The 23,623-nt window shown below is 40.8% G+C and overlaps 3 protein-coding genes across 9 annotated transcripts in view; 1 reads left to right on the top strand and 2 right to left on the bottom strand.

The window, feature by feature from the left end:
* HERC4 (HECT and RLD domain containing E3 ubiquitin protein ligase 4) overlaps window positions 1-8,383 on the top strand; it is a 59,301-nt gene extending 50,918 nt beyond the window's left edge. For all 7 annotated transcript variants that reach the window (XM_042459345.1, XM_042459350.1, XM_042459344.1 and 4 more), the window contains 5 exons: window positions 1,409-1,475; window positions 1,659-1,741; window positions 3,125-3,308; window positions 4,021-4,123; window positions 7,031-8,383. In XM_042459345.1, coding sequence (XP_042315279.1) covers window positions 1,409-1,475; window positions 1,659-1,741; window positions 3,125-3,308; window positions 4,021-4,123; window positions 7,031-7,239 — 646 coding nt within the window. In that variant the 3' untranslated portion in view covers window positions 7,240-8,383. The remainder of the gene's footprint in view (window positions 1-1,408; window positions 1,476-1,658; window positions 1,742-3,124; window positions 3,309-4,020; window positions 4,124-7,030) is intronic.
* The window catches only part of TET1 (tet methylcytosine dioxygenase 1), a 646,721-nt gene that overhangs the window by 466,018 nt on the left and 157,080 nt on the right, over window positions 1-23,623 (bottom strand). The window lies entirely within an intron of this gene.
* Window positions 9,925-19,769, bottom strand: LOC121926407 (cytochrome c oxidase subunit 5B, mitochondrial-like). Its single transcript, XM_042459374.1, has 4 exons — window positions 19,595-19,769; window positions 16,686-16,756; window positions 11,106-11,205; window positions 9,925-10,116 (listed from the first exon to the last, which is right to left on the bottom strand). Exons 1-4 carry the CDS (start codon window positions 19,698-19,700, stop codon window positions 10,004-10,006), a joined length of 390 nt encoding a protein of 129 aa, XP_042315308.1. The 5' UTR covers window positions 19,701-19,769; the 3' UTR covers window positions 9,925-10,003.

Below are 23,623 nucleotides of genomic sequence, written 5' to 3'. Positions count from 1 at the left end.
CTTTTCAGCATATGCTGAAAGCTGCGTAAGGCGCGCCTGCGTATGACATGGGCACACTGTACTTCTGAAGGCCAAGGGTGGTAGTAAAAAGAAACACAGAAGTGGCCATGAAATTAAAATGAACTCAGCAGAGATAATTATGTGAGGAGTGGGTTGCCTGTTCCAGGCAGCCTATTTCTCCTTTTCTTGGCTTTTGGGAATGTCTTTAGGTGCTCTGGGAGAGGTGGCTTAGACAATCACACGTGGTTCTCCAATTCACCTCTTGTAGACTGTTTTGGCTCCAGTCTCCCACTATAACCAAGCCAGACATTGGAGAAATAGGCTGCTAGGTCCAGTATCTTTACCCTCTTCTCCTTGCCCTCCCTTCTCTTCCCTGCACAACTCTCCAGAAATGTCCAACCACCTGGATTGAAATGAAGAATTCTGATTCAGTTCTCATTGATGTGATAAACCTGTATCTAGCTGTGCTTCTTCAGATTCCAGATGGAGACTTGCAGTATTGAATATTCCTCCTTGCAAATATCCTTCCATGTATCTAGTAGGGAGAATGATTGTGATGTAATCTTCTTCCTGATGCCCTACTTTCTTTGTGCAATTTTTAAAAAAATTTAAATGGAGGATGATTCAGGACGATTAGTCACCTGAAAAAAACAAACCTGGTGTTTATTCCTAAGATCTCTTTCCACAAAATGGCTTTTTCACAGAGGCTGCTTGAAACTGCATCCACACAATAACAATTTAAAGTGGTGCAGCCTCCAAAAGGCTGCATTCATTAACAAAACAAAACCAACCTGCTTCCCACACATACATTGAAAAAATTTAAATAAATAAATAAATCTTGCTGTATGGACATACTGCTTCTCAGTCTGTTCCCAGATTAAGTAAATCCCTACTGTACCAGTCACACTAAGTGACTTGTCTTAATTCTTGCTGTTTCTCTCCAGCTTTGACTGGAATGGTGTGTTAGTTTTGACTTTGTTTTTTGTGGTGTGAAGTTGTTTCCGTGGGGCCTTGATAGACTGCATTGGCAGCGTACTGATATACAGGTCACAGATACAACATAAAGTGTCTGAAAAAAAACCCTCTGTGTGCTTTCTTTTATAAGTTCTAAAATATTCTTTGCCTGTTCTTAGATGTTAAGAGCTCATTCTGGCATCCAAAAATCATCAACCTTTTACAGTATATTTTAAAGCCTTACTGAAAATCAAGATTTTCAGCAGTGTGGTCACCAATTCCACAGTATTATATATATTTTTGGCTATTATGATTTGTTAACCTAAACTAAATTACTGTGGAAGGATATTAAACCATTTCAGTTCTGTGAAAGTAATAAGGGTAATAATGATTAATAAAGTATGTAGTGTTGTGCAACTTGAAGTAAAAGATTGGCTAACTCTTGATTTTTCAGGAGTATGCAGCAATTACTGGACTACCCAGAAGATGATATAGAGGATACCTTTTGTCTCAATTTTACAGTAAGCTTCAAATAATTTGTTGGTATCTTTTCAATTGCAGATGTTATTAGTATTAGTGTGTAATTCATATTTTCTGTTAAACTGCTGGGACTGGGTTCTGTACAAATTACATTTCTAACCTATTTTGCACTGTGGATTCTTTTCTGCAGCAAAAAGTAAAATATACTCTCATATTCTAAACAGATTACTGTTGAAAACTTTGGTGCCACAGAAGTTAAAGAGTTGATTCCTAATGGTTCTGATATTCCTGTTGTCAAACAGAATAGGTAAGCTATAGCAGTAGATGTACACAGAGTGAATTCATTTTGACTTTAAATTAATCAGTGAGGAAATACTCTTCATGTTCAATTCAAACCTGAATTAAAAAGCTCTCTTGTGGGACAGAGTTTTCCACATGGATTAAACATTAAAAGTGTATTCATAATGCAGAAATAAAGCAGTTTGACACAACTTTAACTGCCATGACTATTCTAAAAGGATCCTGGTATTTGGAGTTTAGTGAGGACCAGACCTCTGTGACAGACCAAGCTGAATACCTCACCAAACTACAAATCTCAGTATTCCACAGGGTGGAGCCATGACAGTTAAAGTGATGTCAAACTGCAGTGTGGAAGAGCTGCCAGTTCAAAATCTTTGTTGTTTAGAGCTTGCAAAAATGCTTCTGTTTATTGTAAACACAGAAACTTGTTTAGAGGTTTGGGTCCCAGCCAGTGGCGTTACAACCTTTGGTATCACCTAGTGCCATGACCCCAGCTTTCCCTGCCCCTCCAGACTGCTGCTGAGGGAGTAAGTTCCATGGCCTCTAGGGGCCCTTCAGAGCCAAGCGTAGCTGCTATGCCAGACTCTGAAGGGAAGGGAACCCCCCCCCCTCCCATTCAGCAGCGGCTGCTGCTGAGAGGGATTGTTCCAATGTTTCTGAGGGTGACAATTCCTGTGAAGGTCTTTCACACCCTGGTGCAGCTGCCATGCCAGCCTCTGAAGAAACCACCCCCCACCCAATAGTGGCTGCTGCTGAGAAGGGTGGTTTTGTGGCCTCCAAACTAATTATGCCAGGTTTCATAAACTGTGATTTTTGAAGCTTGAGTATGAAATCGCATTGTCTGGGTTCACACATCACACTAAGCCAAAAAATGTGAGAATTCTGGATTACATTGAATGAAGCAATGAGTGGTGCATTCTGACTGTTTCATATGCACGTCTCAGTGGCTAAACCATGGATATTCTGTTTATGGTGTGTTCATCAGGATATCAGAACAGATACCCTAGTTTGTTACTCCCCTAATAAGATACAGAAAAGAACAAATTGTGGATTATTCTTTTTTTTTTTTTTTTTTTTTTTGCCATGTTTGGGAAGACGCAAAATGCATTGCTGGGTTCAGATGTCTTGATAATCAGACCATGGACAGAAGCCCTTGGCTGGTTTGTCTGCTTCCACTTGGAGCAAGACCCTCATGTACCAGAAGATTCCCTTGTTCCCACTTAGTTGGAATTCTTACTGGGGAGTCCTGTTGTGATTCTTAACCATGGGCCATCTGCATAGAAATATTACTGACAATAAATAGTCTTAATGTTTTTCTTAGTGGGATTGTGGTTGAATATTCTCATCTTTTGAAAAGATGCTAGTTTCTCTTTTTTCATTTGATTTTTAGGCAAGAGTTCGTGGATGCCTATGTGGACTATATCTTCAATAAATCTGTGGCTTCTCTCTATGATGCATTCCATGCGGGCTTTCACAAGGTGTGTGGAGGTAAAGTTCTTCAGCTCTTCCAGCCCAGTGAACTGCAAGCAATGGTGATTGGGAACACAAACTATGATTGGAAAGAATTAGAGAAGGTATGTGGCTGTTTCAGATCTTAGCAGTTGTTTTATACCAATAAAACCTCTATTAATGTTGATATTTTCAGTGACTAATGGAGGTAGATGTAAATATAATTTCTTCCTTTGAGACATCTTCTGTGTATGTAGTACCAAAATCAAATTACTGAAATTACATGGTTATTTTTAATGGCCCTAAGCTCTCTATTGCACTTGAGACATCAGTTCTGGTTTCACTTTAATAACTGTTTTGATGTGATGAACCATAATAGGAAGAGAAAAATATTTTCCATCACAGTCCCATATATATCTGCTCATAAGTAAATCTTATTAAGTTCGGTAGTACTTACTCCTAGGTAAGCTAATAAATGATTGCAAACTTATTTTTTTAATAGTTTTATTTTAAAGGTGAATATGACACAGTTACTGGCATTTAATTTACAGATTATATTCTAGCCTCCCCTTAAATACTTTGGTTAATTGATTTCCTCTTATAATGGTGCACATCTAACTATTCTATTCCTAACACAAATCAGTAGTTTCTGTTCTTGAATTTCTGAGTTTGAGACTAAGAACGGACAGATCTATGTTATTATTTAAAGGAAGATGTTTTTGCACTTCTTGAAAGGTACAATATGATTTTATAGTAATTTGTAATAAATGAAGAACTGCTAGGTTGGTTGTATTTGTAAATTGTAGGAAGAATTGTCATTTTGATTGTTTGTCCTAGAATACTCAATACAAAGGAGAATACTGGGCAGAGCATCCAACAATTAAACTATTCTGGGAGGTTTTCCATGAGTTATCACTGGAAAAGAAGAAACAGTTCTTGTGTAAGTACACAGCCTTTCATAGAAATAAGAAATGTAATGAGGAGTCCATATTAATATTTACCAGTCACCTTTTTTATACAAAGCTCTAAACTGTACAAACATGCAATGCTGCAACTGGTGATTCATGTGGCAATGCTTGTTTGTTGGTCTTCAAAGACTTAGTCAAGTCATCTTTACTGGTGAGATAAAACCAAGAAGATGTATTAATGTAATCTGTGAGGAAGAAACACACAGAATGGTGCTTATCTGGAGCGAAGGTGGGGGAAAGAACTGAGGAAAATACTAAGGGAATGCCACATTTAAATAAAGATTTAGATCATGTGGCTCTTGTGTTGTTGGGATGACAATGGAAGTTAATCCATTCTTGGGTAGCTCATTCCTGCAAACCCAGAACCTTCTCATCTCTTAGCAGCTGTGCTGGAGGAAGGTGAAGCATCTATGTTTAGGTTCGCTGCTGATTATTTGTAGTTTAATGTTAGGTATAAAACAGTTTCTTGTTCTAAATAGTGGGATTTGAGAGGGAAGAGACATACATAACTAAGTAGGTAGTGTAGAATTCCAGCTGTTATTTTTAACAATGTGAGAAAAGGAGTACAGAGTTCATTTCTTAACTCTTGTTGAGTGCCTTCCAGTTATTTCCGACTTTTGACAATCCTAAGGTGACCCTATCACAGAGTTTTCATGGCAGGATTTGTTCTAAGGAGGATTATCAATGCCTTTCTGTGAGGCTAAGAGAGTGTGACTTGCCCAAAGTCACCCACTGGGTTTCCATAACTGAGCGGAGATTTGAACTCTGGTCTCCAGAGTCATAGTCCATTTCTCAGACCATTATACCACACTGTCTCTCTGCATAGGCATAGTCAATACTATTTTTTCTCTTTGAGGGAGACTTATTTAAGCTAAATACAAACTTAAAACTTAATTGAATTGGATCTCTATATACATGTAACAGGCAGTGAGAGAGTGGGATGCTGACACAGTTTTTGTTTTGGATCTAATAAATGCCATGTTGACTCAGAATCTGAACTGTGGGATGGACCAAGAGAGGGTTGGCACGTTCATTTCTGTGCCAAAGACATTCAGTTATATCCCAACAAAGGGCCAGAACAAATTGGCAAGAAGGGAGTGACTTGAAGTTGCCCCCGCCAAAGACGGATTGAGGCTTTGGCAAACACACGCCATAGCCCAATTCTGACTTGAAGCTGGCCCAAAAAGGAGCAGAAAAAAACTGCTCCTTTTTTGGGGCAGAGAAAACCTGGCTTTTCCAGCCCTGTCAAAGCCCAAAACTGGTTTCAAGATGCTCTGGCAGCAGGTCACATCTGAACGCCGCACAGTTGCAGGGTTTTGAAGCTGCCCATGTTTGAGCGGCCACCCTCCTTCAAAGGGGCTTTGGGGCGGCTTAGGAGCACGCGACGTATAAATGCCGCACTCCCAGGCTGCCTGGATGTTGGCTTTAAAGGGCTGTCTATTCCGGACCATAGTTAGTTGAACTCAGTTTGTACTGTGATCCGAGGGACTTCACTGAGAACTAATTTTCCCTGTTGGTTCTAGTGGGCTCTAAGTTCAACTAATTTACTCTGGATGCAACCCCATTAATTCTAAATATATGATTCATCCTAGCACATATGCAGACACTTGTATGGTGGTATTAATTGCAGTGTTTGAGACAACATTCTTTATAGCAGTGGGAACCACCTTACAGCTTGATTTATTGGTATGACTTATTCATATATAGGTGAAAATGTTTGTCTTTGCCTTTGAGTTTAAATAACTCATGTATCTACTTCCTGATACACTGTTTCCAAAAAATTACTTATGTTTATTCAAAATAAATCAACTTTATTAAATAGCCTGCATTCTGTACTGAGATAATCAATAATATTTTATGAACTAATTAAAATCAAGAGTCTGGAATTCAGACTCTGAGTGAGCTGCAAATGTATAACCTGGAATTAGGCATTTATGATTGGTTCATATCCACAATCCGCCAATTTAGGGGACACGTTGTTGTGTGCCTTCAAGTCATTTCTTGACCTATGGCAACCCTGGTCCAAAACATGCTGCAGAAATAATCCAGTTTGAGACCACTTTGACTGTGTGCTAGGGAATTCTGGCAACTGTAGTTTTGTGAGACATTTAACCGCCTCTGTCAGAGTGCTCTGGTGCCACAATAAATTACCATTCTCAGGATTCCCTAGCACTGAGCCAGGATAGTTAAAGTGGTCTCAGACTGGATTATTTCTGCACTGTGTTTTGGACCCCTATCATGGGGTTTTCTTGGCAGGATGTGTTCTGGGGCTTTGCCTTTTGTCTTCCCCTGAGGCTGAGACTGTGACTTGCCCAAAGTGCAGCTGCTGCAATTCATGGGGAGGGCCTATTTGCCCTTTGATTGGGAAGCAGCTCACTAACATTCTCACCCCACATTATTGATCTCATGTGAGGGGAAGTTGTGACAGGGCACTCCTTTTTGCCTTTTGCACTGGAATTTTCTCACAAGAAGTGGTGAAACTGTTGGTCAGCTGATTCCCTGTAGTCAGGGTAACAGACCCGTGTCCGTCGCAGTGTCTGCTGCCCAATAAGTGGGGATGGGGTGGCTGGGTCGGGCTGGGAGACACTACATCGCTGCATAAAGAAGATGGTTACGCATTCACAACTGTCCTTGTAAATTCTGACCAGAATTGATTATAACATTTAATTCACTAATAGTCCTTTTGTGTGTCTATATACTAAATGGCTAAATATCTTAAAATTTGCAATATCATTTTCTCTTTGAACTGTGTTAGATCAAATTAAAAAGCAAAGTGAATCAAAAATATAGTAGTACCATATATTACATCACTATTATATGATAAGATTTTGGATGCTTATGCTTGGATTTCTCTTATTTAATTTTTCTTTTCTTTATAGTATTTTTGACAGGTAGTGATCGTATTCCTATACTTGGAATGAAAAGTCTTAGTCTTGTTATCCAGCCAACAGGAGGTGGAGATGGCTATCTTCCAGTAGCTCACACATGTTTCAATCTTCTTGATCTTCCAAAATATACAGACAAGGAAACACTCAAGTCAAAGCTGATACAAGCTATTGATCACTATGAAGGTTTCAATTTGGTATAGTTTGTAAAATCATAGAGCACTGCAACTGTTTTACGTGAGAACATTGAACTATCTTTGCATCTTGCAGTGGCATATTCAGTGAAAAGCCTGGCAGTGGTCCTAATAAGATGTTTCTAAACATATTTTGTGATCTGGTTCTCTTAATGGCAGTAAAAAATTCTTAAATGAATGAACAGTCTTGATAAGAATTCTGGATCCACTTTTTGCCATCTTAATAAAAATGCAGCTTTGGGATAAAAGTTAAAGTTTCACTAACTAAATTTTAGTATTTCACATTTTGCAAAATTACTTGCTGTGTATGTGTATATCAAAAATGTACTTAATTTTTTCCAGTCACTGCAACAGTCACATGTAGATCTTTCATTTTGTAAATAAAAGGGGTTTTTTGTAATAAAATTATTTGCTCCAATAGCAGTAGGATATCTATTGCTTGTAACTGAATTGGGGCTTATCTCATGAAAAGAAAACAGAAAAGACACCATCACATTTCACTGTTAAGTTGGAGACCTGTATCTTTGTTTTTAATGAAAATCTAAAGATGAACCATGATGCTAGAAAGAGTTTGTAAAGCATCTTGAAACAAATACAGCAGCTGTTTACATAAACATGATTTAAACAATGTCAGAGGTTATTTGTCTGATAATCTTACTGTCATGTAGATGAGCTATCACCTGTTAAATTAACATTATTAAGGGACCCCATTATTTAATTGTGAAACTCAGCCCTTGGCAAACTTGATTAAAATAATATTGCTATGCCTGGTACCTCTGTCTAGAGTTGTTGGCTAAATCTCCACTTTGCCTTTAACTTCAGGAGAACTGAAATCTTGTCCTCTGTTCTCACTCTCCGTTAGAAGAGCAGTTTTGAAGCTCTGGTTGAATTTTCACTTTTACAGACAATTTTTAAATGCCCTCTTTTAAAACAAACAGACGCCTTTTTGGACTTCAGTGTAACATCTGGGATGATCGCATTGAACTGAACATTTGAACTGATGGGGATGGGAGTAGAGGCTTAAGTTCCTGAATGTTTACATGTTATTGATAGTATGTGACTTTCAGCTGTGAAACAAATATTTATTTATTTTTTAGATTTATAAACTGCAGTGAAAACAATTCAAGCATTAATAAAAATTCTTGAATGAAAATGTTGGATTACATACATGGGTATACATGTAGATGTCTCATTCTTTCGACAGATTTGATTCTGTTCAGAAATTATGATATGGGAATTATTTTGAGCTTCAGATGTCCTTATACAGTGGGCTTTTGGTCTCCACTGGGATTTGGTTCCAGGACCTCCCATTAATACCAAAATCCGTGGATATTCAAGTCCCATTATAGACACTGGCGTAACAAAATGATGACCCTTGTATAAAATGGAAAAATCAAGGTTTACTTTTTGGAATGTATATGTTTTTTAAAAATATTTTCAAGTATGGGTAGTTGAATCTGTGGCTAAGGAATCTGTGGATATGGAGGACCAAGTTTACAATGTAGCTGATTCTTATAGGCCTCAACATGTTCATGCTGTGCTATCCTTACATACTTGACAAGACCAGTGTGGACTCTTATCTTCTACAGGGCTGATATCTTGACATTAGTCTGAGAAGGAACTGGGGATATTGCCCATGCTTCTGTTTGTTGCTGGGTGCTGTGTAGACTTGTCTTTCAGCTGAATGGACCTTGGTACGTAATTCTGGGTACAGTTCTTCTGAAACGATTAATGTCTGTGGTGAAAAGACAGGACTTCATCCAGGAGCTTTTTGTATGTAAGCCAGTCCAGGAAACAATGAAAGGTTCTTTTTATCATTCAACCATTTTAAGAAGTTCAGCTTGTCAAAAGCTAAGAGACAGCTATGAAGTCCCGAATACACACTATTTGTCCTGAAGATAATCCATTTGTAACCAGATGTTTAAAGGAAAATGTGAGCATAGCATAAAGTCAGTTACCTTGACCACAAATACTGTGATTATATGAATTTAGATATTGTGGAGTCGAAGGCAGGAGTGATTCACATAGTATATACATACCCAGCCCCTTTCCAGACAAGCATTCTCTGAAAATGCCAGCCACAGATGCTGGTGAAACGTTAGGAAATGCCATGTAGACAGGGCACCGCCATTTTGATGTACTGAGTATGTACTAGGGCTAGGGAGCGTCTGAAAAGTACGTGCCAGGCAACCCTAGCACGTACTTAGTACTTGCTTTTTGGCCCATCTGTACAGGGCCTTAGATATTGTTTGCAGTTTTGATGATTTTTCTGGTTCCTGTCATTACAGATGTTTTAAAATAAAACCCATAGGATTTATTTGGACTATGTAGTTCACCAAGAGCAATTTTAGATTGAAATGTAGGTTGACAGTGTGTCTATGTGGGTGTAGGCTTATGTTTCTGATCACACTTGGAAGTGGATCGGAGTTGAGAGCATTAAATTACAAATACCCTAATTGTACATTAAATATCACCATACCAATACCTTTATATTTCATCTAATTTGGCAAACAGTTTCTGATGGTTGAGTTGAGATTTTAAATTAGGAACCAGCATATCAGTACTTTCCAAATCTTATCCACGTTGGGGCCTTGTGGCTGGTTTAGCCTGAATGAAAAATTGGGAAATCTTACACCTGACACTTGTGACTGTTTTTTCTTTGATCATTAAGTGCACTGACCTGTCCAAACATGATGCAGTTACAGGCAGACATTTTTATTAAGTCTACAACTTGCAGAAAACCAGAGAGAATTTTGTCTCAGCATCAATCTTCTCAGTGGGGAAGTTCATGATGGGTTAACTTGTAGTAAACACCACACTGGGGGCAACGATGGCTGTCTCCTTTGTGTACCCAGAACCAAATAATGGCAGAGTTATCTTCCTCACCTGTAAAAGGCAAAACATTTACATGCTTCAGAATTTAGATTTCGGAATTGTTACAGCATTGCTGTAGAAAAGCCAGCTTGATTTGAAAATAGTTTTGGTTCTCTAGGATAATTAACATTTAACTGCTCTTGCCCCAGAAACTGGTCTGTCTTTTGCATGTTGCTTAATCTTTTATATCACTGTCATTTTAGGACAGAACTGCTGGTTCCTTGACAAATAGGTTCCCAAATTTAGGGGTGTGAGACAGAACAGACAGGAAGGGCTTAACCTTTTTGCTATTCACTGGATTCTCACCAGATGTCAGGCGTGTGGAGGAAAAACAGCCTGTGAAAGGGAATCACTCTTCTGGTTCTCACCTGCCCTTGCATTGATATTTCAAAATAAAATGTATTTTTGTCTTTAAATATAAAGTACACCTTTTACCACTATGTAGTTTGCATGCATCTGCATTTAAAACTGACAGAAGATTAATCAAGGTTTCCAGTTTTCAAAAAGTAAGTTCAGGCCTGCTCCATATTGAAACTGTATATCATTTTAATGCCGGCTCTGTCTTAAAATATTCTTAAAGCACTGGTTTTTACCCAAGCTATAAAAACCAAAGCTGTTCCATATAAATATTGCTGCAAACACTTAATAAATATATTGATGGAATACTTGGATCCAGTCCCCCAAGAGGTGCAGTACAGGTGATTCACTCTTTCTGCACACACAGGCAGCGCAACAGGATCAGGACAGAGCATGGGAAGTCTGGACATGCCCCTTCTCCCAACATCATCTCACTTTTTCTCTGTATCCATTGGAAGTGCCTTCAACTGTCACCAACTCTGAGTGCACAGGGAGAGTGGGAAATACATTACTTACCTTCCCTGGAATCAAAAGGAAGAGTCTTTGCTGCAAGACTAGATTGTATCAAAAATGTGTCTTAATAGGATTTTTTACAAAATAAACTAAAATGCACAAATTATGAAGGCAGATTAACTCATACTTACAGATACAACCTACAAGCCTCTTGTCCCCAATTGATGGAACAATGTGAGGATCTTCTCTGGTTCCTGAGTTTCTCTTGGGTTTGAATATGCTGTATGGATCCTTTATAGAGAACCAAGAAGAGTATTAGCTAGAGGCATTATCAAGAATGGTTCACAAATCTCTCTCTCTCTCTCTCTCTCTCTCTCTCTATCTATTAGAAGTACCCAGGAATTCCCTATTAGGAATGTGTGTTCATTCCTATATTGTGTGACTAGAGATGGGTTCTTAAGAATCAGTGTATAGTCGAAAAACATGGAAATGCTGAGTTAGGATGATAGTAAAATGAATTAAGACATGCTGAGGCCATAAAATACATCATGTTTAAGAGGCTTTATAGCATTACTATTAACCAGTTGGAAGGTTTCTGGTGCTACCAAGTGATTGTACATTGTTCCATCTCTCCCTCAGAAATATTTTTATGTATATGGAAAAAAGAAACTAAGATATGGTGGGGAAATATGGAAGGTTACATATACAAGGTGATGATATCTGTCTCCCCACCACAAAAATCTCTGAATAAGGCAGGGCATTTGACTAACAAGCGTGTTTTCTAAAATCACTCATAACATTTCAGTTAATGTTTCAGTTAATCTGACTGGTCAAGATTTTCTTAGCACACATTTGATCCCAGCTAGAAACCAGCAGAGAGAAAGTAAGCACATAAAGTTGGCAAGATTCCAGTGCTGTTGTGCCCACCAGTAGTCACCAGGTCAACTGAAGGATGCTGAAGCTGAATCCTAGTTCCTTATCTGAATGACACTTCAAGCATAGCTCTACCAAGTTACTGAATAAGGATATGAAATTTAAATACCATTGCACTCCAAACTAAACTTAGAACTACCCCATTGTCACATATCTCCATGGCTGAGCAACTCCATCTTCAAGAGGGGGGGGAAATCACTTCTGTTGAATGCAGTCTTTTTTTCTATTGCATGTACTAAAGCACAGATTATGGATGATATTTGTTTTGACACTTTGCACAAAGAAAGAATTGAAGTTCCAACTTTAGTATCATACCGACCCAAAGCTTGGGTGGAATTATTCATATACATATTTCTGAGTAATAGGTCAGTGTACCAAAAGTTTAACCTCCAGTGCTAACTCTAGGCCTGAAACGAAAAGAAATGGCTGGTTCTGAAACAAGAAATCTACCTGTTAAAGTGCAGAACAGCTTGTGGACTTCACTGTAGCTACTTAGGGATAATTTCACAGACTTTGAAATGAGATGTTAAGAAAACATGGGGACAGAGATCCTGGAATATCAGATGTAATTACATTGATGGAGCTCCATCATTATAGGAGATTAGGGGGAAGAAAAGGGCATAATCTCAACTAAATTGTGTGATTGCGCAGAAGATTTTCAGAGGATGTTGCACTCATCCAGGATTTATCCCGGGAAGAAGCAGGAATGCTCCTGCAACAAACCATTCAAAGGGAAATCCCATGAATGACATTTCAGTAGCGTGAGTGAAGCACGATTGCGAGAGTGCAAAAGCTATTGCGGAGTGCAAAGGCTATTGCAGAAGCAACAAGGGATACCCAGAATGCATTATGGTGGGGGCAATCCGTTGTTCTTGCCAGGATTAGTTTTGCAGTGGGTTTCAGTCTTCTTTTCAGCTATGAGGCACAATTTTGTTTACACTGGATTAAAACAAGGTGGTGAAGTAATAAATTTTATTTTGTTGTCTTTTATTCTGTGCCGGATGGGAACATGATTTCAAGACATGCAGCACAGTGCCGGAACAGCACATGCAATTCCAATGTACTAAACATTCATGGATGTGTGAGAAACACAATCATGATATTATAGGGTAATGTCACAATAATCATGCAACTGTGTGACTGCAAAAATATCGAGCACTATAGCGCTACTGTTGTGATAGCTTTCATTACTCTGATTATTGATGAATTGGGTCTGGTGTGATAATCTCCATTTGACAATGCCTCTCCTAAAAACCTACCGTTTCAGCCAGGGAACACACTAACAGAAGGGTTCCTAAGGTACTGCAGATTGGGACATGGGGAAATGACACCTGCAATGCCTTTCTGGTTGCAGAGCATGTAGAGAATATTGTGAAACCCCATTAAAATCCTGATCTTGATATGTAAGTGCCCATGCCCATTGCATTCTACATTAGGGAATGTTACATTTATATTTTGAACAAGATTTTAATAGGCTTTTACAATATTCTCATCTTGGCCTGACCCTCCCAGTCCCCACATACCTGGCAGCAGCCACTGTGATCAATGGGAGTCTGTTCTATTATTGATCAAGAAGCAGCTGATTGATGGTCTCACATGAGCAATCTCTGTTACAACAGTCAGGAAAAGGATCCCTGTTACAATTTCTCTTCACACTGGAGATTGTTCCTGTGAGGGGGTGGGAATGTCAGCCAGCTGCTCCCTGATCAAAAGGGGAATAGATCCCCAGTGGCATTGCCATTCCCAGTGTCAAGCAGTGGGAGTGTGGTCAAAAGGCCATGCTCACCCCTTCTTCCCTTGTTGGCAGCAACTTCCTCATGAAGAGACTGCTGCTGTCGTGGGGAAGCAGGGCTGGGGGCTTTCTCTCCTCCCCACAGTGGGAGGACAGCCCAATCGGTGTCGCTCTCCTTGTGAGGTGTCATTCGGTGCAGGCTGCACCACCACATCACCCCTAGCAAAGCCACTGTAGATCCCCATCGATTCCTTGGCTGCTGCCTAGTAAATGGGGACTGGGGAGATTTCACAGTCCCTACATGAATATGAACCAGTCAAAAATGCATAAATTCTAGGTTACACATTTATAAATGCCTTCATGAATTCTAGCCATCAAACCAAAACTTTATAACAAAATGGAAAAGGAGTCATAGGTTGATATAGATACAGTAATAGATGCTGATGCATTATCGCCACAAAGTGTTTTTCCACATGCCTTTATGTTGCACTATAGGCTGGTGGTCTCTCCCCCCCCCCCTTTAGTTCTGTCTTATACAAAGAATAAAGTTGCAACATATTTCGTCAAATGAGTCGAGGTCTAATTATTTGTTGAAGCATTTTTTTTCCCTGACAGTACTATACCCCAAAATATTTTATAACATGTGTAAGTTAAGCTGGGCGCTCTCTTTCTATTTCCTTTGGCTTCTTTGAAAGGACTACAAGAGATTCCCATTCTGGAAGAGGCATTATTCTTTCACTTTCCTTGAATGTCTTTTGAAGGATGTATTTTGAAACATATACACACACAGCCTAAAACTTTCAAAATTATTGTTTTGCAGTCCTGTAATCCTGTAAGATCTGAACCCTGTCTGTCTGGTTCATTTCCACCTGATGTGGATGGGTAGGTCTCTAACTAACCAATGTCACTAAAAAGGCAATGCCTAAGTCACACATTAGCAAGAGTCCGTCTTGCTGTGTGTTCAACAAGCCCAGCTCCTTGTTTTTCTGACTCATTTCTACTTGGCATGGCAAAGTGGTACATGAATAATTCATGCTACAAAGGTTGTTCTTGCTTCTGAAATTGCTTAGTACATGGGTGGGCAAGTGTGGTTGGTCCAGAGGTCAATTTCCCCTATACTCTCTGGGGATTTCAAGGGTTAACAAAATTTCCCACTTACAGTTTTTTAAAAATTGGTTACGTTTTGTGTTAAGTGATGCAGGAAGCCCTGCATCCTGTTGCCTTCAAAAACAGCCTCAGGTAAGGATAATGTGTCTACTGTGAATGACTGCCTGGAGGAGATAATGAGTTGGATAAGGAAAAACAAACTGAAGTTGAATCCCGACAAGATGCAGGTGCTTAAGGCAAAGAGTCCTAACCTAGGGTTGTAGGTGTGTCAAACAGTCCTAGATGGGGCTCCACTCCCCCTTAAAAGTCTTTCATTTCTGCAGCCTGCGAGTGCTTCTGGATCCTTCACTTCAGATTGCAGCTGTGATAGGATTGCCAGGAGTGCTTACTATCAGTTTTGACTGTTATGCCAGCTGCACCCCTCCTAGAGCTAGAGGCCCTAAAACTGGTAGTGCACATGCTGGTAACATCAAGGCTGGACTTTTGTGGTGCACCGTACTTTGAGCTACCTCTGTACCAAGTTTGGAAACTTCAGTTAGTTCAAAACATGGCAGCCAGATTGATTACTGAGATATCTAGGAGTGCTCTTATTACGCCAATATTAAAATCACTCCACTGGCTGCCAATTTGGTCCTGGGCAAGGTACAAAGTCTTGGTTATTACCTTTAAAGCCCTACATAGTTTGGGTCTGGGATTGCCTCCTCCCATATAATATGCCCCATACACCCTATGGGATTGCCTCCTCCCATATAATATGCCCCATACACTCAGGTCCTCTAGGGGACATTTACTCCAGTCAGCCAGAACAAGGTTGGCAGCTGTCACTGAGAGGACATTTTCTTCAGGCACTCCCAGACTGTGCAACAACTTTTCAGAAAAGATTCAACAGCTGAATATGCTCTCTGAATTTAAAACAGCATTAAAGACAAGCCTCTTGCAGCATGCTGAGCTAGATGATTTTTAAATTATTAATTTTAAACTGAGGACTGATTGTTTAAATATGTATTGGTCATATGTTCTTTTAAATGTCTTAGCTGGTTTATCTGTTTTTAATGATGTTATGTGTTGTATTTTAATCTGTTGCTGTTTCCCATCTCAACCACATGGTGCGGCAACAATCCACTCCCTCTCGGGAGCAAAAAGAAGCTGCTGAAAGCAGCTTCCTGGAAGGGGAGCCATTATGGTGCTCATGCGCCATGATGACGTCCCATTTGGCCAGCGCCGTTTGGGCACTCTGATGCCCATGCATCATCATGGCACCCTTGTGTGGATGGGTGCACATCATAATAGTGCACAGGCAGTGAAAGTAGGGCTGGGTGCATGTGGACACCAAGCTCTACCTAGCCCTACTTTCGGCTCCAGGCTGGCACAAATTGCCAGTCTGTTTTGGGACTTTGATGCTTCCAGAGAGGCAATTCATCCTCTTTTTTTAAGACAGAAAAAAGGAAATCTAGAGAGGCTGGATGGATCAAGGGGTGTGAAACCAGTCTTGGAGAGCTGTATGTAGCCCCAGAGCTGTATTTTGCCCACCTCTGGTCTGAAAGTGTCACCCCATTTGGCACATGATATGGGAAGAATTTGTGGATATATATGTTTTGTGGATGTGATTGGTGAAAGAAAGAAGCTCCTTCTGTGACAAGGAGAAAGATGCCTACTTGGAAGGGAATAACTTTTTGTTGTTTTATCCAGGGAACTTGCTTGGCATGGGCTGGGTATGTGTATTGGAGGGGACTGAGAATATGACCGTGCTTCCTGCAACTCTTATGTTGAACAATGCATCTTTAATTTGCAGTGCATCTCTGATTCTGCTGTCTTTGCTTTAATACTGCTGTTTTGATAGATTTGAACCTAACTGATTGAAACTTTAACATTTTGATACTGGTGCATCCCCCTCCCCAGCTGCCTGTAGCCTGTTGTTAGTTGCATTTAATATGAAGCCATTCTAAAGAAATTGCTCAGCTTAGCTGATGTACAAGAGCTGTTATTGGCACTGACATACTTCTCCTCTCTTCATGGCTTGCAGAGTTTTCCTTTCAAGCCCAGTAGCTTGCTCTTCATCAGTAGGGATTCCTGAAAAGAACAAGATAAAAACAAATTTGAAAGACTAACCAGTCCTATCTAGTGACAGGCATGCTTAATGCCTTGAAATCAGTGGTAAGACATGTCAAGTGCAGCATGAAGGGAGGGTCAGGATGCCCTGGAAATTTTTAAAGCAGGGCCAGGTAACTTCTGACTCGTAACCTCATTGGACTCCCACTATTTTGCAGTATCAGCTCTGTTGCCTGAGACTAATGGAAGAAATATCAGTCCTCCATGGCAAAATCATCCAGCTTTTAACTTCATTTGTGATTCTCATCTCAAAGCATCTGTTAACCTGGATGATAGACGTAATAGTGCAAAGCTAATAAACTGTGGCGGGATACAAACCGCCATATAGTATGTATTGTATACGTACTAGGGTTAGGAAGGGGCGGTGCTTCCGCACCCCCCTAACCCTAGTACGTATACAATACGTACAAGATGGCACCGGCCCTTCTACATGGCCGGCGCCATCTTTGCGTATCAGACGCTGAGCGTCCGTACGCGTCGCGTCCTTTGTGACGTAGCGAGTGCGCCCCTGGCGCCTCGCTACGTCGCAAACGCGACTCCAAAAGAAGCTCCATTTTGGAGCTTCTTTTTCGGTCTGCACGGGAGCAGCACCGTGTGGAGGCTCCGGCTCCCCCGCGGACTAACCGGCGGCGGCGGCAGACCACCGCAAAGTGGCGGTTTGTATCCCGCATATGGACGTTATCAGACAAGAGAAATTGGAAGTATAATCCAATTGTAATCCAAACACAATCATAGGATTTACCGTTATTGCACGACAGACTACCACACGCAATTTCGGACAATGAGAAGTCAGTCCGAATGCAATCATGAGGTTTCACGTTATTGCGTGAGAAGTGATCACACGCAATTTCAGGCAATGGCAAGCAATTTTCGGGCAATGGGGAGTCAGGACTTTATCACATGAGGGAAAATCAGGGGATTAAAAAGGAATTATCCTGGGAAAGTTGCGTGATCGCAGTTAAGATTATCACACACATTGTGATTAGTGAGGGCTTATCCTGGGAATAACCATGGAATAACCAGCAACAAATCATTCACATGATTTCCCTGTTAATGATTTGTTGCTGGTTATTCCCAGGATAAGACCTCCCTAAACGTGAAGTCATGTTATAATCTTAGGAGTTTATCACATGAAGGAGTTTATCCTGTGAATATCCCAGAAAAAATGCGTAATTATGCAATACAAATTCACACAGCACTGCACAAAACCTGCCATTAAAGTGGTCACAAAGAAGCATTAACGCACATCTTTTTACTTTTGGGATTTCAGCACCAATGCATTTCTGATATCACTTTATTCGTTCAATTGCATGTGATAATCATTCATGCAATTACTCGCCATTTTTTTGCTTTATTTGTGGGATGTTTTAAATGCGCTTTCATCTCTCTTTAATGTCAAAACTAGCCCCAGTGCGATACACCCCTTAGTTGCGATTGTGCAACTTTCACTAGATAGTTTTTTTTTAAAAAAAATATCCTTGTGTGATAAAATCCTATTTTGGAGTCCAAGATTCAAATCCTGGCTTGGCCATGTAAATCCAGTGGTTGACCTTGAGCAAGTCACACTCTCTCAGCCACAGAGGATGGCAATGGCAAAACCCCTCTGAAGAAACTTGCCAAGCAAACCTGTGGTAGGTTCGCTATGGGATTGCCATAAAAGTCGGAAATGACTTGAAGGTACACAACAACAAGAAGTCATTACAAGAAGAAAGAGGAGGAGGGAGGAAGAGGAGGAGTCACTGCCACTGGGTTCTACACAAATTGAGATGAAGATGGTGGTGGTTTCCTTACTTAATAATCATGTGCAGGTTTCCCTCACAGTTGTTGTTGTTGTTGTTATATTTATTTATATCCCACCCTTCTCCCAATTGGGACTCAAGGTGGCTTACAACATTAAAAAACACCATACAGTTAAAAACATACAAAAACAATACATTAAAATAGGTTAAGCAAGGCAAACAGTATAGTGTCTGGCACCAGTTTTAAGTTCTACATACTGTCCCCCCCCCTCCAAATATATTATATTGTTGTTGTGAGCCTTCAAATCGTTTCCGACCTATGGCCACCTTATCAAGTCAAGTTTCCTCAGAGGGGGGTGTTGCTGTGGCCATCCCCTGAGGCTGAGAGAGTGTGCCTTGCTCAAGGTCACTCAGTGGTTTTTCTGGATACGTATCAATATCTTATCAATAAAATAGCAAATAAAAGGGGGAGGAGAAGCACCACACAGGGAAGGGCGGAATGATACCAAATGAAACCCACCCTCTAAGGGGGGGCTTCTTTTGGTCCTTCTGGGGAAAGGGAGTTGGGCTCAGAGGGCAAGGTCAGGCCCAGTGGTGCCCTTGAGGCACAAAGGCCAGGCCCCTTCACCCGAGAAGACCCTCCACTTGGGTCTGCCTTAAGGAAGCAATGGGGGGGGGCCCTACACAAGTCCCCCACTCTCTTGAGATAAAAGAAGGGCTGGGTGGATGTGTGCCAGAGCCCACCCCAAGCAAGTAGGGATCTGCTCCCTGCCTGCCCCACCTTCCCCAAAGCCCACCCCCCTCTCTGCAGCCTCCCCATGGGGTTTTCAGGACAGGCTGGGATGCTGTACCATTTTAAAAATTTGATAGTTTTTATATATGTGATGTTTTATTCTTTTAATAACTATCTGTTTTAATACTGTAATAATTTAATTCCTTTTTCATATACCTTTTTTCTGTTTCTAATTGTACTGTTTTTAATGTTGTGAAGCTGCGCTGAGTCTCAGTTCTGGGAAAGGACCAGGATACAAATAAATATAACAACAACAATTTTACTCACCGCCAGAGCTCCAAGGCCGGAGGGAAGAAGAGGGTGCAGGGTTTCGGCCCAGGAGAAGGGCTCTTTGGAAGAAGGAGGCACGCCGCAGCAACAGCCTGGAAGCCATGAAGGTGGTGGTGCTGGTTGCAAAAAAGTGGGCCTTCCTCCTCCTCCTCCTCTTCTGTGCCAAGAGCAAGGTCAGACCGTCCTGCTGCAGCTGCTGACAGGCCTCACATGGGGCTGCCACTCATCATGCCAGGTCCCAAAAGGCTGGAGGAGGAGGGCTGCTCAAGAGGCCAAGCTGGAATAGGAGCCCAGTCTGTCTTATTGGCATATTTTGGATTGCAAAAAACAAAACAAAAGGAGTCCTTGTTGATATGCAAAATAGACTTTAAATTTCTTGGGAGTTTATCACACGGGAGGAATTTCTCTTAATTTCGAATGAAAAGAAAGTGGGGCCAGAACGCATTCACATGAAATTGCTAGTTCAGCGAATTTACATTAATTTGAATTGTGTTCAAACTGACTTCCCATTGCCCAAAAATAGCTTGCCATTGCCCGAAATTGCGTGTGATCACCTCTCATGCAATAACATGAAACTACATGATTGCATTCGGACTGACTTCCCATTGCCCGAATTTGCGTGTAGTGGGTTATCACACAATAACGTTAAACCTCATGATTGCATTCAGATTGCCATTGGATTATCCTTGCAATTTCCCTTGTCTGATAACGTCCCTGGACTTTGCCCAGTTGCCTCATGGCCAGAGGAGGAGAGGCCTGCCTGCTAAAGGTACCCTCCCCATACCATCTTAACTAAAGACAGAAACAAGAAAATCTTACTAACATATCCAATTTTTCTCCTGTTTGGTTTGTAGCATCTTGCCTGATGAAGAAGCCCATGGAGCTTCAAAAACTTGCAACAAGTATATAGTGCATTTTGGTTGGCCAATAAAAAGTAGCACTGTTTAGTGGATTTTTGTTTGGACTCAGGGTGACCAGAGGACCACCAGGCACTGTAAAATGGAGGGCATTCCAGGGAAATGGGGAACATGACCAAATACAAAGCTAGAAACACTCCTAGACATGTTATGCTCAGAATGGAAGACATTGTGGGGTTTCTCCTGGACAGAAAGTGGAAATGTAGGAGGTCTGGTCACCCTGCCAGGTGTCATACCCCTGGCACCACAAAATGTAGAAAGATGGAGACATGACCAAAGAAAAAGTCAAAATACTAGAAATGTCATGCTCAGAATGGAGGACATTTTTGGGATTCCTCTCGGACAGAAGGTGGAAATGTAGGGCTTGTCCTGGAAAAGGAGGACCTCTGGTCACCTTGCCAGATGCCATTCCCACAAAGGAGGACAAGGCATGGCAAAATGTGGAGATATGACCAAAGAAAAGGTCAAAACACTCCTAGAAATATATAAATTCAATTCATATGGTTTATTTATAGCTATGTTACATAGACCGAGAAAGGCAGCCATGAAAGAACTAGACTCAGGGTGACCAGGTGGGACCTCACGACAAGAGGGCAAGGCACTGCAAAATGGAGGGCATTCCAGGCAAATGAAGGGCATGGCCAAATAAAAGTTGAAAACATTCCCAGAAATGTAAATTCATAGTCATGCTCAAAAAAAGAGGATGTTTTGACATGCCTCCTGGGCTGAAATGTAGGACTTGTCCTGGAAAAAGAGGATGCCTGGTCACCATGACAGGTCATACTTACAAAGGAAAACATGGCACTCCAAAATGTACGGCATTCAAGAAAAAATGGGGGACAAGGCCAAAAAAAAGAGCTAAAAACACCTATAAAGTTAAATTCATGTTCAGCTATATTACATAAACTGAGAAGGGCAGCCATGAAAGAACTAGACGTAGGGTGACCAGAGAGGCCCTCATCACAAAGGAGACCCAGGGGCCACAAGGAGAGCGTTCGATAAAAAATGTGGGACATGACCAAAGAAAAGCTCAGAACACTCTTAGAAATGTACATTCATGCTTCTTAGTCATGCTCAAAAGGGAGGACATTGTGGAACTCATCCTGGACAGAAGGTGGAAAAGGAGGCCTGCTGATCATCCTGTCAGATGTCCTACCCACAAAGGAGACAAGGCACCTCAAAATGTAGGGCATTCAAGAAAAATGTATGATATTACCAAAGAAAAGCTAAAACACACACACATATAAAAATAAATTCATTTTATATGGTTTATTTACAGCTGTATTGTTGTTGTGCGCCTTCAAATCGTTTCCGACTTAGGGAACTCTCTCATGCGGGTTTCTTGGCATGTTTCTTCAGAGGGGGTTCAGCATTGTGTACCAGACTAAAATGATCCTCTGAGGCTGAGTGTGTGTGACAGAAGCAGTTTGAAAGCATGTAAAAGCGCAAGTAGACAAATAGGTACCACTTCTGTGGGAAGGTAAGCAGCGTTCTGTGCAGTCATGCTGGCCACATGATCTCAAGTTGTCTTTGACAATCCTGGCTCTTTGGCTTTGGAGATGAGCACCGCCTCCTACAGTCAAACACGACTTGACAATCACGTTACCTTATACTGTATCTAACTACTGTTCACAAATACTGTAAATGAAATAACCAGTCAATAGAGATGATCACTCACCTAAGGATTTCATTAGGACTCAATTTGATCATTTTGGAAACAGTACAGTTCCTATCAAGTCTAAATCCAAATTCTAGTTCTGTAATTAAATTGTTGTGATTTAAATTGTCCCCTTTGTCTTTAACCGGAAATCAACAAGAATCCTGTACTTAGTCAGATCTGGATGAAATGTGTAATCGACATAGTAACTCCTTAAGAGGAGTATATTTCTAACACTTGGACAAATATGTACAGTACAATGACTTTACACTATGTACTTTCAAAGTTTCCTTTTTTCTAAAGCTGCTGGCACAGTCTCCATTTCCTGACAGTAATTGATGACATTTGCAGGGATAGTTGTCCCTTCTCTGGGGATGAAGCCTGTCAACTTCAGAATAATATATACAAGACACTGTTTGCAAGAGCAGTCTTTTACAGTTTGGGAGTTCCTTAAAAAACTGAAATTACTTAGTTTTTTTGTTGGCAATTGTTAGAAAAATAACATTTTGCACAGGTAATCATGCAAAACTATCTCAGGTCTCCCACAGCTAGGATGCTATCAACATTTCTTCTCTTGGAAGAAACAGGAAAGAACACTGAACTAGCCCAGAGGTGTATTACTTCATTATCTTTCTTTAAAAACACCAGGATTACAGAGCCCTGGGAAAACAATTCACCGTGGTCCAAAACACACTGCAGAAATAATCCAGTTTGAGACCACTTTAACTATCCTGCTGAATGCTAGGGGATTCTGAGAACTGTAGTTTTGTGCCACATTTAGCCTGCTCTGTCTGGTGCCACAATAAACTACAATTCCCAGGTTTTCCTAGCACTGAGCCAGGGCTGTTAAAGCAGTCTCAAACTGGATTATTTCTGCAGTGTGTTTTAGACCATTATTAGAAACTGTAGTTGTCAGTCACAAAGCCATAATCACTTCACCCTTTACCCATGCTGGTGTTTAACTTATTCAAAGCGAAAGTGTCAATTTGGGAGAAGACCCTACTTTTGTGTGCCTCTGAATCTCAATTGCTAACAAATGTTCAGATCTGGTTTGCTTCAGGCAAGGCCCATTTCACTTCAGACATCCGTCTTCATGGTCTCTGTGCCTCACACAATTTTGATTTGGTACTATATTCAGGTTTCATTTGATCCCAAAGCACACTCCTGTGTGATAGCACACTGTCTCTGCCTTGCTATGTACATGTCCTTACTATTTGAAATACCTGCACCATTTTCTCTATTTTATACCCCCCCCCCCCCCAAATCTACCAAGAACCCATAAAATAGGGCAGAGAACCTCTGGCTCATTAGATGCTTTAGGCTACAATTCCTATGCTGTCTTACCACTTGTCACACTTGAGCTGGGATATCTGGGAGTTATTTATTTATTGGCAGTCCAGACGTTCCCTATTTCTACCTTGCATCTACTGGGGTGATAGGTGAAGCACTATT

This window comes from Sceloporus undulatus, chromosome 3 (assembly GCF_019175285.1).
Source record: "Sceloporus undulatus isolate JIND9_A2432 ecotype Alabama chromosome 3, SceUnd_v1.1, whole genome shotgun sequence".
Classification (NCBI taxonomy): Eukaryota; Metazoa; Chordata; class Lepidosauria; order Squamata; family Phrynosomatidae; genus Sceloporus; species Sceloporus undulatus.
The sequence above is the reverse complement of the archived record's forward strand: the minus strand, read 5'-3'. Positions and strand labels throughout refer to the sequence as shown.

Bases quoted from the DNA above. Each gene is read 5' to 3' on its own strand.
- LOC121926407 (XM_042459374.1), bottom strand. From the start codon at position 19,700: ATGGCTTCCAGGCTGTTGCTGCGGCGTGCCTCCTTCTTCCAAAGAGCC. The intron at 11,206-16,685 runs GTATGTCAGTGC...TTCTCTATAAAG, and splicing joins AAGCCATGAAGAGAGGAGAA to GATCCATACAGCATATTCAA. The intron at 10,117-11,105 runs GTAAGTATGAGT...TGCCTTTTACAG, and splicing joins GAGGCTTGTAGGTTGTATCT to GTGAGGAAGATAACTCTGCC.